At 38.9% G+C, this 18,933-nt stretch overlaps 2 protein-coding genes across 2 annotated transcripts in view; one reads left to right on the forward strand and one right to left on the reverse strand.

Moving 5' to 3' along the window:
* The window catches only part of fitm1l (fat storage inducing transmembrane protein 1, like), a 29,987-nt gene extending 18,095 nt beyond the window's left edge, over window positions 1-11,892 (reverse strand). Inside the window, exon 1 of the mRNA XM_079284345.1 lies at window positions 11,762-11,892. The gene's annotated coding sequence lies outside the window, so the exon portion shown is untranslated. The remainder of the gene's footprint in view (window positions 1-11,761) is intronic.
* On the forward strand, window positions 5,570-18,098 carry LOC306788732 (myosin-7-like; the record flags this gene model as incomplete). Its single annotated transcript, XM_079284344.1, has 37 exons — window positions 5,570-5,770; window positions 6,475-6,618; window positions 7,503-7,659; window positions 7,758-7,785; window positions 7,898-8,003; window positions 8,722-8,814; window positions 8,935-8,998; window positions 9,138-9,236; window positions 9,347-9,450; window positions 10,104-10,242; window positions 10,324-10,442; window positions 10,610-10,759; window positions 10,885-11,055; window positions 11,144-11,453; window positions 11,544-11,611; window positions 11,720-11,925; window positions 12,012-12,135; window positions 12,235-12,371; window positions 12,471-12,726; window positions 12,805-13,047; window positions 13,129-13,305; window positions 13,404-13,549; window positions 13,640-13,730; window positions 13,813-14,202; window positions 14,805-14,931; window positions 15,022-15,140; window positions 15,234-15,430; window positions 15,512-15,695; window positions 15,780-15,945; window positions 16,029-16,153; window positions 16,247-16,555; window positions 16,638-16,841; window positions 16,930-17,226; window positions 17,315-17,419; window positions 17,512-17,607; window positions 17,691-17,825; window positions 18,078-18,098. The coding sequence occupies 37 exons, from the start codon at window positions 5,570-5,572 to the stop codon at window positions 18,096-18,098; spliced, it is 5,808 nt and encodes a 1,935-aa protein (XP_079140470.1).
* Between the last annotated feature and the right edge of the window lie 835 nt (window positions 18,099-18,933).

An 18,933-nucleotide genomic window follows, 5' to 3' on the forward strand; every position in this document is an offset into this window, starting at 1 on the left:
CATAAAAAGTCATAGTATAGCATGTCATAAAAAGTCATAGTATAGTATGTCATAAAAAGTCATAGTGTAATATGTCATAAAAAGTCATAGTATAGTATGTCATAAAAAGTCATAGTATAGCATGTCATAAAAAGTCATAGTATAGTATGTCATAAAAAGTCATAGTATAGTATGTCATAAAAAGTCATAGTGTAGTATGTCATAAAAAGTCATAGTATAGCATGTCATAAAAAGTCATAGTATAGCATGTCATAAAAAGTCATAGTATAGTATGTCATAAAAAGTCATAGTATAGTATGTCATAAAAAGTCATAGTGTAGTATGTCATAAAAAGTCATAGTATAGCATGTCATAAAAAGTCATAGTATAGCATGTCATAAAAAGTCATAGTATAGTATGTCATAAAAAGTCATAGTATAGTATGTCATAAAAAGTCATAGTATAGCATGTCATAAAAAGTCATCGTATAGTATGTCATAAAAAGTCATCGTATAGTATGTCATAAAAAGTCATAGTATAGTATGTCATAAAAAGTCATAGTATAGTATGTCATAAAAAGTCATAGTATAGCATGTCATAAAAAGTCATCGTATAGTATGTCATAAAAAGTCATAGTATAGCATGTCATAAAAAGTCATAGTATAGTATGTCATAAAAAGTCATAGTATAGCATGTCATAAAAAGTCATCGTATAGTATGTCATAAAAAGTCATCGTATAGTATGTCATAAAAAGTCATAGTATAGTATGTCATAAAAAGTCATCGTCTAGTATGTCATAAAAAGTCATCGTATAGTATGTCATAAAAAGTCATAGTATAGCATGTCATAAAAAGTCATAGTATAGCATGTCATAAAAAGTCATAGTATAGCATGTCATAAAAAGTCATCGTATAGTATGTCATAAAAAGTCATTGTATAGCATGTCATAAAAAGTCATAGTATAGTATGTCATAAAAAGTCATAGTATAGCATGTCATAAAAAGTCATAGTATAGTATGTCATAAAAAGTCATAGTGTAATATGTCATAAAAAGTCATAGTATAGCATGTCATAAAAAGTCATAGTATAGCATGTCATAAAAAGTCATAGTGTAGTATGTCATAAAAAGTCATAGTATAGTATGTCATAAAAAGTCATAGTATAGCATGTCATAAAAAGTCATAGTATAGCATGTCATAAAAAGTCATAGTGTAGTATGTCATAAAAAGTCATAGTATAGTATGTCATAAAAAGTCATAGTATAGTATGTCATAAAAAGTCATAGTGTAATATGTCATAAAAAGTCATAGTATAGTATGTCATAAAAAGTCATAGTATAGCATGTCATAAAAAGTCATAGTATAGTATGTCATAAAAAGTCATAGTGTAGTATGTCATAAAAAGTCATAGTATAGCATGTCATAAAAAGTCATAGTATAGTATGTCATAAAAAGTCATAGTGTAGTATGTCATAAAAAGTCATAGTATAGTATGTCATAAAAAGTCATAGTGTAGTATGTCATAAAAAGTCATAGTATAGTATGTCATAAAAAGTCATAGTATAGCATGTCATAAAAAGTCATAGTATAGTATGTCATAAAAAGTCATAGTATAGTATGTCATAAAAAGTCATAGTGTAGTATGTCATAAAAAGTCATAGTATAGCATGTCATAAAAAGTCATAGTATAGCATGTCATAAAAAGTCATAGTATAGTATGTCATAAAAAGTCATAGTATAGTATGTCATAAAAAGTCATAGTGTAGTATGTCATAAAAAGTCATAGTATAGCATGTCATAAAAAGTCATAGTATAGCATGTCATAAAAAGTCATAGTATAGTATGTCATAAAAAGTCATAGTATAGTATGTCATAAAAAGTCATAGTATAGCATGTCATAAAAAGTCATCGTATAGTATGTCATAAAAAGTCATCGTATAGTATGTCATAAAAAGTCATAGTATAGTATGTCATAAAAAGTCATAGTATAGTATGTCATAAAAAGTCATAGTATAGCATGTCATAAAAAGTCATCGTATAGTATGTCATAAAAAGTCATAGTATAGCATGTCATAAAAAGTCATAGTATAGTATGTCATAAAAAGTCATAGTATAGCATGTCATAAAAAGTCATCGTATAGTATGTCATAAAAAGTCATCGTATAGTATGTCATAAAAAGTCATAGTATAGTATGTCATAAAAAGTCATAGTATAGTATGTCATAAAAAGTCATAGTATAGTATGTCATAAAAAGTCATCGTATAGTATGTCATAAAACGTCATAGTATAGCATGTCATAAAAAGTCATCGTATAGTATGTCATAAAAAGTCATCGTATAGTATGTCATAAAAAGTCATAGTATAGTATGTCATAAAAAGTCATAGTATAGCATGTCATAAAAAGTCATAGTATAGCATGTCATAAAAAGTCATAGTATAGTATGTCATAAAAAGTCATCGTATAGTATGTCATAAAAAGTCATAGTATAGCATGTCATAAAAAGTCATAGTATAGCATGTCATAAAAAGTCATAGTATAGCATGTCATAAAAAGTCATCGTATAGTATGTCATAAAAAGTCATCGTATAGTATGTCATAAAAAGTCATAGTATAGTATGTCATAAAAAGTCATCGTATAGTATGTCATAAAAAGTCATAGTATAGTATGTCATAAAAAGTCATAGTATAGCATGTCATAAAAAGTCATAGTATAGCATGTCATAAAAAGTCATCGTATAGTATGTCATAAAAAGTCATCGTGTAGTATGTCATAAAAAGTCATAGTATAGCATGTCATAAAAAGTCATCGTATAGTATGTCATAAAAAGTCATCGTATAGTATGTCATAAAAAGTCATAGTATAGTATGTCATAAAAAGTCATAGTATAGTATGTCATAAAAAGTCATAGTATAGCATGTCATAAAAAGTCATAGTATAGCATGTCATAAAAAGTCATAGTATAGTATGTCATAAAAAGTCATAGTATAGCATGTCATAAAAAGTCATAGTATAGCATGTCATAAAAAGTCATAGTATAGCATGTCATAAAAAGTCATCGTATAGTATGTCATAAAAAGTCATCATATAGTATGTCATAAAAAGTCATAGTATAGCATGTCATAAAAAGTCATAGTATAGCATGTCATAAAAAGTCATCGTATAGTATGTCATAAAAAGTCATCATATAGTATGTCATAAAAAGTCATAGTATAGCATGTCATAAAAAGTCATAGTATAGTATGTCATAAAAAGTCATAGTATAGCATGTCATAAAAAGTCATAGTATAGTATGTCATAAAAAGTCATAGTATAGCATGTCATAAAAAGTCATAGTATAGCATGTCATAAAAAGTCATAGTATAGCATGTCATAAAAAGTCATCGTATAGTATGTCATAAAAAGTCATCATATAGTATGTCATAAAAAGTCATAGTATAGCATGTCATAAAAAGTCATAGTATAGTATGTCATAAAAAGTCATAGTATAGCATGTCATAAAAAGTCATAGTATAGTATGTCATAAAAAGTCATAGTATAGCATGTCATAAAAAGTCATCGTATAGTATGTCATAAAAAGTCATAGTATAGTATGTCATAAAAAGTCATAGTATAGTATGTCATAAAAAGTCATAGTATAGTATGTCATAAAAAGTCATAGTATAGCATGTCATAAAAAACATTTCAACGGTCTGTGTCTGTTATTGGAGCAGGAGAAACTTTTTTTTGAGATGTTGGTGTAAATGTCTGTTTTCTGTTGAGATTGCTGAAGGAACAAAGGCACTTGAAGGGTCTGGAGGACACCAGAACTGGAGCGCATGGAACAGTTACAGTTACAAAAAGGGAAAAACATTTTAAAAGGTGTGTTTTTGTCCTCCATAACCCTCTTTTTACCCTCCATAATACCGGGCCATTACAGACTATCGCACAGTTTGATTTTAAACACGTACATATCATCTGTCACTGTCAATATAAACTCTACATGCTGTACAATATAACGATATCTTTATATGTCTAAGTCATTGGTGCTCTTTACATTTACCTGTCTTGACTCGTTGTCCCTGCCCCTAGTTATTAATTTCTATTTTTGTGTTAATATATCGAGACAGATGCAATGAAACAGTCAATTTCCTGCAATGTAAACGTCTACTTGATCAAAGTTGATGCTGATTCTGGTGGATTGATTATGACTATTCATGACATAATATACTCTCACTTTTTACATGATTCTTTAGGACATGCTATACTAAGACTTTTTATGACATACCATACTTTAATTCCTATGACTTTTTATTTTATTTTTTTGACCTATGATTTATTTTGAGTTTTTATGATGTAGTAAACAATGTTTTTTTATGATATACTATACCATGACTAAACTATGATTTATTTTATGAGATACTTTACTACGACTTTTTTATGACGAACTATACTATTACTTTTCTATTACTTTTTTACGAAATACTATACTATCGCCTTTTCTGACTTTTCATGATACACTGTACAATGTTCTTTTATGACATGCTATACCGTGACTTTCTATAACCTACTGTGATTTGTCTTATGACATAATATACCATACATTTTTTATTACTTTTTTATGACATACTATATTACAGCCTTTTCTGACATTTTATGATATACTATAAAATGTTCTTTCATGACATATTATGACTTTTGATGACATACTATGCCATACATTTGTTCTGACTTTTTTCTGACTGTATACATACATTGTATGGTATGTTTGGGTGAGTGACAGACAAGTTCTGCAGGAGAAAGTTCCTGGCACTGCTCCCGAAGTCACATTATTTTGACGTGAGCGTGGAGGGCAGCCAGACATCATGAGAGCCTTCGAGAGCCCTGTCATAGGTGATAAGTGATGGCGATTACTACAATGTGTGTGTAAAGAGTTATGTGGAAGTAGTGTACCTGTTCAGATGTATGTGTATGTGTGTGTGTGTTAGTCAGTAGGTCAGGGTGGTACCCTTGGCCTTGTAAGGCAGGGTTGTCTGGGGTTATATATTTGATCCCCGTCTGCCCTGTTACAGTCTCAGCAGCAGCTTCCTCTTCACCTGGCCTCCGTAAGTCTGCACAACTGGCTGTATTTTTCTATTCATGCTGTATTTTGCTGTTGTTTAAACCGAACGTAAATATATACGTGATGGAAGGTACTTTTCTTTTGGAAACACTGATAAAATCAGATACACTTTTAAACCTTTTCACTAACTAGTTTGAACTAATGTTCCAAAATACTAAATCATGATGTTAGTAAGCTACTGGAATTCAGACTTAATTCATGTTGCAATATCTTATTCATAGTTTTCTCTGCCCACTTCAGGTCACTGAGGTATTCTGAAGTCTCACCTGTCATCTGAGCTGAATCCACCGGTAAATTCTCCTCTTACACAGCATTTCATATTGTAGACTTAGACGCTGGTATAATATGACTATGTGCTTCTATCCAAATCCAAAAAATGATTTTCCTTGAAACCAAAGGATGAAAAGTAAAGTCAAAATATATGAGGTTGAAGTATGGGATACGGACAGAGTGAACCTCATCTCTACCTGTGTGTACATCAGTGCAGCCATGGGGGATTCAGTGACGTCTGTGTTTGGGATGGCTGCCTCGTACCTGAGGAAGTCGGATAAGGAGCGCATGGAGGCCTCCACGCGGCCCTTCGACATAAAGAAGGAATGCTTCATCCCCGATTCAGTGGAAGAGTTTGTGAAGGCGACCATCGCTAGCCGAGACGGCGACAATGTCACCGTGGAGACGCAGCACGGGAAGGTCAGAGGTTTCATTTTATCGTTCAGGCACATTTATATTATTAACATCGCATACTTTTTAAAATTTTTTATCATTGCTGCAACAATAGAATTACAACCTGAAGCCTGACCTTAACATGTCCACCTGTATAAAAATAAGTGTTGGCACGTTGCTCAAATACAGTCATTTTAATAATGTGGGGGTAACCAGAAGAAAGGCTGGAGACAGAGTTTGTAAATTGGTGGTGAATATAAAAGTTACGTCTGACCCACAAACATCAGTGTGAAGGCAATTACCTCACATTGAATACATTTCTGTCTCCAGTAAGAATAAATAAGAATAAAGTGTGAGATAAAGCTGTCATCTGGTGTTAACAATGTGCGGCAGGCTTTGTGTTACAAACACAGGGTGGCACATACAGGAAGCAAAATCAGCAAGAGAAACCTTCTGAACGGCTTACTTGCTCATACAAATATGACAATACACACACACACACACACACACACACGCACACACACACACACGCACACACGCACACACGCACTTCAGTTGCTTTTTGTCCAGTTTGTGTTTTTGTTTTGTTTTATTTCTGATTTTACTTCATATATGTTGTTTTGGCTGATGTGTCCCTGTAATTGACTTCACTTGTTCTGTAAACACTTTTTCACTCCAAAAAAAAAATAAGATTTTTATATTAATCGAAGAAGTGCATTAATGTTCCTTAGACTGTGGTGGTCAAAGCATCCGCGGTTCTGCAACAGAATCCTCCAAAGTTTGACAAGATCGAGGACATGGCCATGTTGACCTTCCTCCATGAACCAGCTGTGCTATTTAACCTCAAAGAGCGTTATGCGGCATGGATGATCTATGTGAGTAACCCACAATTCAAGAAACAAGTTTTATGTATGCTGTTACTCATTAAAGGTCGTGGTTAATTTTGCACCTATTTTGCACCTATAATGCAATGGCATTAGTTCTCTCCATAAGTTGTGGACAAAAACAAAATAATGGCAAATGGTTGATGTGGTGTAATTTACGGGATACAGAGCTTTAATATAGCAAAAAAAACTATGTGCTGTGTAAAGATACCGGTACAGTGGAGTAAAGTCTACCTCAGCAGAGTATGAAGTGTGTGTCGTTATCCAAGCTTCTCCTTACTTTGCCTTTTAATGCATGTTCGTTTTCGCCACTAGAGATCTGATGTTTCACTCTTTTTACTGACTCAAGTCTGTAAAAAGTCACTTGAGTCACGTAGCGGAGCAGTGAACAACTTAATCCAACTCTGAGATATAGAAAATAACTCTAATTTAACACTGATTGAAAATCGATCGAGCAGCAGTAAACTATTAAAAAGGGATAAATTAAAATGCATGGACAGTTGAGTGTCGGCTGAGTGTGGCATGGGACTTGTGGGTGAGTGAGTGAGTGATTTGTGCATTGAGTCAGGGCAGAGGCCGGCTCCTGGCTGGGAGAAAGAGTACTGAGTTAAAACCCATTGCCAAAGTTGACGGCATTGTCGAGGAAGAACCCCCCCAGGTAAACACTTGCCATTGTTTGAATTACCTTGTTGTTGAAATGTGCTATACAAATAAACTTGCCTTGCCTTGCCTTGCACCGTTAGCATTGTTAGCTGTTAGCTGTCACTGTCAGCCATGGCCATGTTGAGAGCAGCTGAGAGGCAACAGAAATGCTCAGAATCCTGTATATTGCACCTATAAAAAAGTAATCTTAGTTTTTTTTCTGTGTCTCACAGACCTACTCTGGACTCTTCTGTGTGACTGTCAACCCCTACAAGGGGCTACCAGTCTACAACCAAGAGGTGGTTGTTGCCTATAGAGGAAAGAAGAGGGCTGAAGCTCCTCCTCACATCTTCTCCATCTCTGACAATGCATACCAGTACATGCTGACTGGTAAAAACGAATAACACAAATACTGTTAACTTCTGTTACATGTAATGATGCTGAATCTTTATACTAACAAAGTTGTACTTGTATGCTTGTTTTTGTAGACCGCGAAAACCAGTCAATTTTGATCACGTATGTAATGTCTTATACTTGAAACTCATAAATGACACTATATGTTCGGAAATAAAAAAGATATTCTTCATTACGTCACTGTAGGTTTTTATCATTGACTTTCCAATTTCAGTGGAGAATCTGGTGCAGGAAAGACTGTCAACACAAAGCGAGTCATCCAGTATTTTGCAAGTATTGCAGCTGGAACCGTAAAGAAAGACCCCAATGCCAAGGACAAGGTAAATAATAAGCTCTGTCAAAGGTGTGAGTTGTCAGAGGGGTTCTGGTTAGTCTTAAACTGGCTAAAACTACAGATGATGCTACTACACCTTTTCACTGAAATACAATATATTTGTCTTACTTGCTTAGTTAAATTCCTGGTGTAAAGTAACAAGAGTGCACTGGCGACAAATCAAACTTATGACAAATAACAAATTCACCGGCTTAAACTCTCTTCAGGATTTCCACTTTCAACAGCTTCTGTGTTGCATAAGAGGTTAAGAAGTTCCTCAAAATTTCATGAACTGCCACTAGAGGCTGCTGAAGTCTTCAGTGTGTAGCGTGAAACATTAAAAACAGACTAGTGCGGTGCACGTCTGGAATGGGCTGCTTCAGTCGTTTGTCGAGAACCGGGGTAGCTGCTTGCATCCGCCAAGTGTGAAGTTGATTGGATGAACGGTTCTCTACATATGTGAAGGACAGTCATATATACAGACAGACAGACAGACAGAGATTCCTTCATTTATAGTTAGATGATGCTGGTACAGCACAACCATCTGGTCAAGTTGCACCACATTCGACACTGCACTCTTTTGTATCTTGAGCAATCCAACTGCCTAGTGTTACATCGATTGGATAAATAATTCTATAGATATGGGGAGGACAAAGACACACAGACAGATAGAGATTCCTCTCTTTATAGTTTGATTGAGCATACGCAATGTTCCTTTTTGACAGGGAACCCTGGAGGATCAAATCATTCAGGCCAACCCAGCTCTGGAGGCCTTTGGTAATGCCAAGACCATCAGGAATGACAACTCTTCTAGATTTGTGAGAGTCTAACCTTTATGTGACTAAATTGTGAATATTATATATTCAGTTTCCATAAAAATACAATCAGTGGAAGGAGCAGATATTAAGGTTTTCTTTCCAAAAACTGTATACTTTCAGGGTAAATTCATCCGAATTCATTTTGATGCCAGGGGAAAGGTAGCCTCTGCTGATATTGAAACATGTAAGAACAAACACCCTCATCCTACATTCACTAATCCTGTAAATGTCATTTTATTCATGTTTTATGGCATACAGTAGTAATATAGTTGACATGACAATGACAATGACATGACAATTTTTCTGTCTTGTTTTTGTCACAGACCTTCTGGAGAAGTCCCGTGTGACCTTCCAGCTCAAGGCTGAGAGAGATTACCACATTTTCTACCAGATTCTGTCCAACAAGAAGCCTGAACTCCTGGGTTAGTGGCTCAGCGGTGGTTGGCCACCACTGAAAGAAAAAGTGGAAAACAAATGAAAAACCATAGCTGTCATTTGCTTTTCATTGTTCCACTCTCTCTCTGTCCTCCAGAGATGCTGTTGATCACAAATAATCCCTATGACTACGCCTTCATCTCTCAGGGGGAAACCCAAGTGACCTCCATTGATGATTCAGAGGAACTGATGGCAACAGATGTCAGGCTCTCACTCATTCCCTTTTTTTTACAATCATACATTGAACTCTAATCATAATGACACAATGAGTTACATGGGACTCATATCGAACAACCCTGTGTAAAAAAAAAACGCAGGCGGGCTGTGATGGTTTACTGACCGGCATAACAATGACATACAATCCACAAAGTCCAGGAGGAGTAACAGATTAATGTGTTTAAAGACTTATTGGATACCAAAAGACTGCAAACAGGTTTATACTACTTAGAGAAAGGTTTTTCCATCTCTAGAAAGCTATCACGGTAGCAACTATTTCATCTTTTCTCACAACGATCGCGAGGAATACTGTATGGTCAAAACACGGTATGGTAGAATTACGGTATGGTCAAAATACGGTGCAGTAGAAATACGGTATGGTAAAAAGAAGGCGTTCAGGTTAGAATGTGATCCACCAGGAATGTGCACTTGCATGTATTTTGATTGGACAATCTTGCTGGGGGTTTAACCAGGTTAACATTTTATAGGACGACCGTGTTCTTTTGCAGGACCTTTCTGCGTTCTGGCAATATTAATGAAGGAGGGTGCTGCATGTTTTTAAGTCACAAATTTATAATTTTGGTCAAAATTATATTACCGGCACAAATGTTGAGAAGTTATCATGTGCTCCTCCAAAGGAAGCCTTTGACGTTTTGGGATTTACTCAAGAGGAAAAGAACTCTATATACAAGCTGACTGGTGCCATCATGCATCACGGCAACATGAAATTCAAGACCAAGCAGCGTGAGGAGCAGGCAGAGGCTGATGGCACTGAAGGTGAGACAAGCTCTGTTTGGCAGGTTGGCTCAGAACAAACCAAGCGAGACACTGTTAACAGCCTTCACTTTTCCTTTTCAGATGTTGACAAAGTCGCATATCTGATGAGCCTGAACTCTGCCGACCTCATCAAAGGCCTTTGTCACCCAAGAGTCAAAGTCGGAAATGAGTGGGTCACCAAGGGACAAAGTGTCGCTCAAGTAAGAAGCAAAAAAGCCAACTTAAATCTTTGTTACACACAAGATTCTATATCCAGGAAAACGTTATGCTTTCTATATGACTACTTCTGCAGAGACTGAAAAGTTGCAAGAAAAAAACGTTTTATTAATTTGTATGCTTGGTATTACATATGTTGCCTGTCCCTAAGGTGACCTATGCCGTTGGAGCTCTATCCAAGGCTATTTATGAAAAGATGTTTTTTTGGATGGTTGTAAGAATCAACCAGTCACTGGAGACCAAGCAGCCTCGTCAGTACTTCATTGGTGTACTGGACATTGCTGGATTTGAAATCTTTGATGTAAGTTAACTCATTAGCACACAATAAACCAGCCCACTCGTTCAACAGCTAACACACATTAGCAACATGTTACTTAACATTTTCATGCATGATTTAATTTCTGCTCAATATCGATGTCATTCCAGTTCAACACCTTTGAGCAGATGTGCATCAACTTCACCAATGAAAAGCTGCAACAGTTTTTCAACCACCACATGTTTGTGCTGGAGCAGGAAGAGTACAAGAAAGAGGGCATTGAATGGACTTTCATCGATTTTGGTATGGACTTGCAGGCCTGTATTGACCTGATTGAAAAGGTGAGAGACTGGACGATTACATGTTCAGACATACATGAAGATTGATTGATTTATTTTCTTCAAACTGCTCTTGTTTTTGTCCCTTCAGCCCATGGGTATCATGTCCATCCTTGAAGAGGAGTGCATGTTCCCCAAAGCCTCTGATGCCACCTTTAAAGCAAAGCTCTATGACAACCATCTGGGGAAATCTGCCAACTTCCAGAAGCCCAGAATTGTCAAAGGAAAACCAGAGGCTGATTTTGCCCTGATGCACTACGCTGGAACTGTTGATTATAATATTGTCAACTGGCTGGTGAAGAACAAGGATCCTCTGAACGAGACCGTAGTAGGACTCTACCAGAAGTCTAATCTCAGGGTGTTATCTGTCATCTTTGCAAATTATGCTGGAGCGGAGTCAGGTACCTTGGCATGAATATCTTGTTTAGAAATTGCATGGTTTTCTTGTCTTGCTACACTTACTTACACTTTCAGGTTATCTTTCTGAACAGCTGGGGTTGACAAAAAAGAGAAGAAGAAGAAGGGATCATCGTTTCAAACTGTGTCCGCTCTGCATAGGGTATTGTGATTGACTTTTTAAATTCTTGGATATGGTATTTTGTTTGATGCTAAATACTTTAACAGCCAGTATTTCATAATATATGCTTTATTATATTAATATCATCAGGAGAACCTGAACAAGCTGATGACCAACTTGAGGTCTACTCACCCTCACTTTGTCCGCTGCATCATTCCCAATGAGACCAAGACTCCTGGGGCCATGGAGAATCCTCTGGTGATGCACCAGCTGCGCTGTAACGGAGTGCTGGAAGGCATCAGGATCTGCAGAAAGGGCTTCCCCAACAGGATCCTCTATGGAGATTTCAAACAGAGGTATTATTTAATTTAAGTCAGATACTGTACAATTCCAAACAAATGTTAAATAATATCCTCCAAGATTTTTTTTTTTTCTTTTCCAGATATCGCATCTTGAATCCTGCTGCCATCCCTGACGGCCAGTTCATTGACAGCAGGAAGGGAGCTGAGAAACTTCTTGGGACTCTGGATATTGATCACAATCAGTACAAGTTTGGACATACCAAGGTATCATCTGAAGTTGTTCTGACATTGGGGAAAAGTGAAACATTTTATTTGGAGATGAAGAGGATGGCAAAAAATTAAAACACCTATTGGGGTTGTTAGGTGTTCTTCAAGGCTGGTTTGCTGGGTCTACTTGAGGAGCTAAGAGACGAGCGCCTCTCCAAAATCATCACTGCTATTCAAGCCAGATCCCGTGGTCTGTTGTCTCGTATCGAGTATCAGAAGATGGTGGAACGCAGGTAACTTTTGTGTCCAGCTGATGTCCAACGATCCAAAGATTAATGGTTTGTGATTTGTACAGTTAACTAATTCCATTCTATTGAAAATATGTATTTTAGAGAAGCATTACTAGTGATCCAATGGAATGTCCGTTCATTCATGGGGGTCAAGAATTGGCCCTGGATGAAGCTCTTCTTCAAGATCAAACCTCTGTTGAGATCTGCTGAATCAGAAAAGGAGATGGCCAACATGAAGGAAGAATTCCTGAAGCTGAAAGAGGCTTACGCAAAATCTGAGGCTCGTAGAAAGGAACTCGAGGAGAAAATGGTCTCTCTTCTTCAAGAGAAGAACGACCTGCAGCTCCAAGTCCAAGCGGTGAGAATCCCACTCTACTGCCATTTTCTTTTGAACCTGTCATGAAGGTATGTGCTAATGAGATCAAATGTTTGTCAGGAGCAAGATAATCTTTGTGATGCTGAGGAAAGATGTGAGGGGCTGATCAAAAGCAAGATTCAGCTGGAGGGCAAATCCAAAGAGCTGTCTGAGAGACTGGATGATGAGGAGGAGATGAATGCTGAACTAACTGCTAAGAAGAGAAAGCTGGAGGATGAGTGCTCTGAGCTGAAGAAAGACATTGATGACTTAGAGTTGACTCTGGCTAAAGTGGAGAAAGAGAAGCATGCCACTGAGAACAAGGTATGACATCTAACTTAACCATTTGCTTCATATCAGCAGCTTAATGCGGCATCCAGTAACCCGTCTTTTCTTGGTTCATAGGTGAAGAACCTGGTGGAAGAGATGGCTGCGCAGGATGATATCATTGCCAAGTTGACCAAGGAAAAGAAAGCCTTACAGGAAGCTCATCAGCAAACGCTGGATGATCTGCAGAGTGAAGAAGACAAAGTCAACACTCTGACCAAGGCCAAGGCTAAGCTGGAGCAGCAAGTGGATGATGTAAGAATCCATATCAAAATTGTACTACTTAGATGATATTGTGAGTATTGATAATCAAGCAATTCACAAATGTTGTACTTGCATTTATTTGTTTTAAGCTTGAAGGATCTCTTGAGCAAGAGAAGAAGGTTCGAATGGACCTTGAGAGAGCCAAGAGAAAGCTGGAGGGCGACTTAAAGTTGACCCAGGAGACTGTGATGGATTTAGAAAATGACAAGCAACAACTCGAGGAGCGCCTGAAAAAGTACTAATTCATCATGACATTGTTAACTAACTTTGGTCATCCAGTGTACATGGTTTCAATTAGCTAACACTGGTTTAAAAAATGCTCCAGGAAAGACTTTGAGATCAGCCAGCTGAACAGCAAAATTGAAGATGAACAGGCCCTGATCATTCAACTCCAGAAGAAGCTGAAAGAGCTGCAGGTACAAACGTGCATTCGTGGGTCTTAAGTGAACATTAATGTTTTCCCAAAGTATTGCTCCATTTGACACGTTCTGACACTAGGCACGTGTCGAGGAGCTGGAGGAAGAGCTGGAGGCAGAGCGAGCTGCCCGAGCCAAGGTGGAGAAGCAGAGAGCAGACTTGTCCAGAGAGCTGGAGGAGATCAGTGAGAGGCTGGAGGAGGCCGGTGGAGCAACATCCGTCCAGATTGAGATGAACAAGAAGAGGGAGGCCGAGTTCCAGAAACTCCGCAGAGACCTCGAAGAGGCCACTCTGCAGCATGAATCCACTGCTGCCACACTCAGGAAGAAACAAGCCGACAGTGTGGCCGACCTGGGAGAGCAGATTGACAACCTGCAGAGAGTCAAGCAGAAACTGGAGAAGGAGAAGAGTGAGTTCAGACTGGAGCTGGATGACGTGGTCTCCAGTATGGAACAAATAGTAAAGTCTAAGGTACGTGCTCATGACGATGCTCAAGGTAAATTTCCACACTGGTGGAACTAACTGACAACCGTGTAGTAAACTGAATGATGACTGTTTAATACCTAGAGGTGATGCAACATCAGTAAACTGTGAACAAGAACACTTCCAACTTAAATATGTTGTTCTTATCAGGCTAGGACTGCGGTAGACAAAATGACGAACTAGCAATAAGTGTGCCAGAAATGTTGAAGTGCCCTTTCATCAGCATGGCAAATAACCTCTTTCACAGCCATTGGCCGTTGTGCAGCCTGTAGTTATGGTCGTTCAATTGATCTTTTTCCCGACCCGTATTCAGCAAAGACCCGCCCTACTCTGCCTCTTATTGGCTAGTTGATCTTAGTTCATTTTAATGTTGAAAGGCACACTGATTAACAAGATAATTAAAAAAATGTATTTATTTATTTATTTATATTAAAAAACGTTGCCAAACTCTGGGCGAGTTGGACCAGACGAATCATAAACTCTTCTATCCCTCTAGGCTGGAACTGGGAGTGCAAGGTAGTATATACATACATACTAATGTTGAAAAGTAGTAAACAATGCCTGTGAACTATGGTTCATTTATGTTGTAGACTAACTTGGAGAAGGCCTGCAGAACTTTGGAGGATCAAATGAATGAATACAGGAACAGGTATGATGAAAGTCAGAGATCTCTTAATGACTTCACCACCCAGAAAGCCAAGCTTCAATCTGAGAACGGTCAGTGTTACTCTTTTCACTTGAAATAATAAACTTTTACCGTTTAACGTAGAACAATGTAATTATAAAACCTAAATTTTGCCTTTCTAGATGAGTTTTCAAGGCAGCTGGAGGAGAAAGAATCTCTTGTTTCTCAGCTTACCAGAGGAAAAAATTCCTACAATCAACAACTTGAAGATTTAAAAAGACAACTAGAGGAGGAAATAAAGGTATGAAAATGACAAAAAGATATCAATTATTTTTACGGTTCAAAAATAAGTGAATGTCCGAGAGAAATACCCACATTATCAATATTCATCCAGGCCAAGAATGCTTTAGCCCATGCAGTGCAGTCAGCTCGTCATGACTGTGACCTCCTCAGGGAGCAGTATGAGGAGGAGCAGGAGGCCAAGGCTGAACTGCAGCGCGGCATGTCCAAGGCCAACTCTGAGGTGGCTCAGTGGAGAACTAAGTACGAAACTGATGCCATCCAGAGAACCGAGGAACTGGAGGAGGCCAAGTGAGTAAAACGTATTTTGACCAGAACAATTCAGCAAAGTTTAAAAGCAATCAACCCTGAATCAATTTTATTATAATGCAGGAAGAAGCTGACTCAGCGTCTGCAGGATGCTGAGGAGGCTGTTGAAGCAGTGAACGCTAAATGTTCGTCTCTGGAGAAGACCAAACACAGGCTGCAGAATGAGATTGAAGATCTCATGGTGGATGTGGAGAGGTCCAATGCTGCTGCTGCTGCTCTGGACAAGAAGCAAAGAAACTTTGACAAGGTTGAACTTCGAATACATCTGGCACCTTGGCGCTTTTAGACGGACACTTAGAGTAGAACTGACCTTTAAGCATACATATTTCAGGTGTTGGCAGAGTGGAAACAGAAGTATGAAGAGTCTCAGTGTGAGTTGGAGAGCTCTCAGAAGGAAGCCAGGTCTCTGAGCACTGAGCTCTTCAAACTCAAGAACTCCTATGAAGAATCTCTTGAACATCTGGAGACCATGAAGAGGGAGAACAAGAATCTGCAGGGTAATATATCGGCGATTGTGTCTAAACAGGTAATAGATGTTAATTGTGTGTGCCATCTTAAATACAACTACTTTCATACACAGAGGAGATTTCTGACCTCACTGAGCAACTTGGTGAGGGAGGAAAAACCGTTCATGAGTTGGAGAAACTCCGTAAGCAGCTGGAGCAGGAAAAGAGTGAGATTCAGTCTGCCCTTGAGGAAGCTGAGGTAAGACTAAAATCTCAAATCCTCAGTTTCTCAAAAGGAAGCCGTGAGTTGGAATATATATAAAGTTTGACAAATTCCTGATGTCTATCTCAGGGTTCTCTGGAGCATGAGGAGGGCAAGATTCTCAGAGCCCAGCTTGAGTTCAACCAGATTAAGGCAGACATGGATCGTAAACTAGCTGAGAAAGACGAGGAGATGGAGCAGACCAAGAGGAACCTGCAGAGGACGATTGACACCCTGCAGAGCTCTCTTGAGGCAGAGACACGCAGCAGGAATGAGGCTCTTCGTTTGAAGAAGAAGATGGAGGGAGACCTGAATGAGATGGAGATCCAGCTGAGCCAATCCAACAGGCAGGCGGCAGAGGCCCAGAAACAACTTAAGGCTGTTCATGCACATCTGAAGGTAAACTAAGGACACACATTTAATTTTTTCAAGCACCATTACTATGGAATCGTTGTAACCGGAGGTTCTGAACTTCTTCCAGGATGCTCAGCTCCAGCTTGATGACTCTCTGCGATGCAATGATGATCTGAAGGAAAACATTGCCATGGTTGAGAGACGCAACAACTTGCTTCAGACTGAGCTGGAGGAGCTCAGGGCTGCTCTGGAGCAAACGGAGAGAGGTCGCAAACTTGCTGAGCAAGAGCTGCTGGACGTTAGTGAAAGGGTGCAGCTACTGCACTCACAGGTAAGATGCCGTGGATATCAATATGTCCTCGCATGTTTGTTTTACACGCACTGTTACAATGCAAATTCAACTACTTCTTTAAAACTAGAACACCAGCCTCATAAACCAAAAGAAGAAGCTGGAAGCTGATACATCCCAGCTTCAGACAGAAGTAGAAGAAGCGGTGCAGGAGTGCAGAAATGCTGACGAGAAGGCCAAGAAGGCCATTACTGATGCTGCCATGATGGCAGAGGAGCTGAAGAAAGAGCAGGACACCAGCGCTCACCTGGAGCGCATGAAGAAGAACATGGAGCAAACCATCAAAGACCTGCAGCACCGTCTGGATGAAGCTGAACAGATCGCCTTGAAGGGAGGCAAGAAGCAGTTGCAGAAGCTCGAGGCCAGGGTGAGTGTTTCTCGTGATGTGTTATTTTTGTCAATTATGTCGAAGGAGTTATTAGGTGGGTTATCTAAATCATATTTTCCCTGACCAGGTGAGGGAGCTAGAAAGTGAAGTGGAAATGGAGCAGAAGAAAAGTGGTGACACTGTGAAGGGCATCCGTAAATACGAGCGCCGCATCAAGGAACTGACCTATCAGGTTCGTAGCATGAAGCTTCATTCATCGGCATGTGTGGTTAAAGTTATTCAAAAAGACAAATAACGTAATAACCTTGTGTCTTATTCACAAAGACTGAGGAGGACCGCAAGAATATTGCCAGACTCCAAGATCTGGTGGATAAGCTGCAGCTGAAAGTGAAAGCCTACAAGAGAGCTGCTGAAGAGGCTGTAAGTGTAGAGATGTAAGTTTTGATCCGGCTTCTTCCTCTTTCAATGTGTAACCACATATTTATTTTGTTCATCCTAAACAGGAGGAGCAGGCTAATGTTCATCTTGGCAAGTTACGCAAGCAGCAGCACGAGCTGGACGAGGCTGAGGAGAGAGCCGACATCTCTGAGTCTCAGGTCAACAAGCTGCGCGCCAAGACCCGCGACGCTGGCTCCAAGGTTTGAAGCATGCACTCTGCAGCAGGTGCACAGCGCCTCGCCCTACCACATGCTGCTCTCTGCTGGCTGCATTTAACACCTTGCACTGCTCTTCAAGCATTCACACAAACACATGTTTGGTGCATTGCAGAGTTTCGGTTTGTATTAGTCTGTTAATGAATACGTTGCTTTGTGGCATTCAAGCATTACTAATCTGAAGCCCTGACAGCTGTTTCTCTTTTTCTTTCTTTCCAATTTCCCCGGCTGTAACAGAAAGGGTTTGATGAGGAGTGAAGCTTTGGAACCTGGAGAAATCCTCTTGCCTTCTGTGTGATGTAGATTTACAACCAAGTGCTCGGCCCACATTGAGTTTCCTGAAATTTCGAGAACATAGTTTTAATATTTTGAGAAAAAAGACATAAATTGCGATAATTCATTTTAAATTGAATTAGAATAAAGTCATAATAATCCCCCCAAAAAACTTGGAACATTAGAAAAATGAAGACGGAACTTTAAGTCGAGATTTTCATACTACTGTGGTAGCAAACAGATGAGAGCGGTGTCATCAAATGATTCACCAATCTTATTATGAGAGTAAGATGAAAGCAGTTACATGATGGATGAGCCAATAACCAGATGGGTTTTGTAGCAGCAGCTGGAGCTCAGCAGTGATCTGGTTTTCTCCAGACAGCTGAGAGCAGAGCTCCGTCATGGTGCTGATGTGAATGATGTGATGGCAGCCAAACTCTACCTGTCCTACAGTCTACTGCGCATTATGTCTCTGCACTCTGCTCATATGATAGCATCTCATCTCACCCTGGGACTCTCTCTGGATGAGACGAGGTTTAGGGAAGTGTCTGTGCACTGCTCTTCACTGGAGGTGGAAAACTGAAACTAACTGTTTAAAAACACCGATCATAAATCTCACCATTGTGTGGCTAACTGTCCGCAAAAATGTAAACTTCACCACCTCCGACAAAGTACTGCACACAGCTGGATTCCTCAGCTTTTCAATGGGAAGCGTCCTGGAGTACAGAGACGGTCCCAAACATAGCGAGGGTGACTGAAAGGGAGGGAGGAGCAGAGGAGACGTGACAATACGGTCCAAACATCAGTCCAAATAACTGTA

This window comes from Melanostigma gelatinosum (genome assembly GCF_949748355.1).
Source record: "Melanostigma gelatinosum genome assembly, chromosome: 15".
In the NCBI taxonomy this organism is placed as follows: Eukaryota; Metazoa; Chordata; class Actinopteri; order Perciformes; family Zoarcidae; genus Melanostigma; species Melanostigma gelatinosum.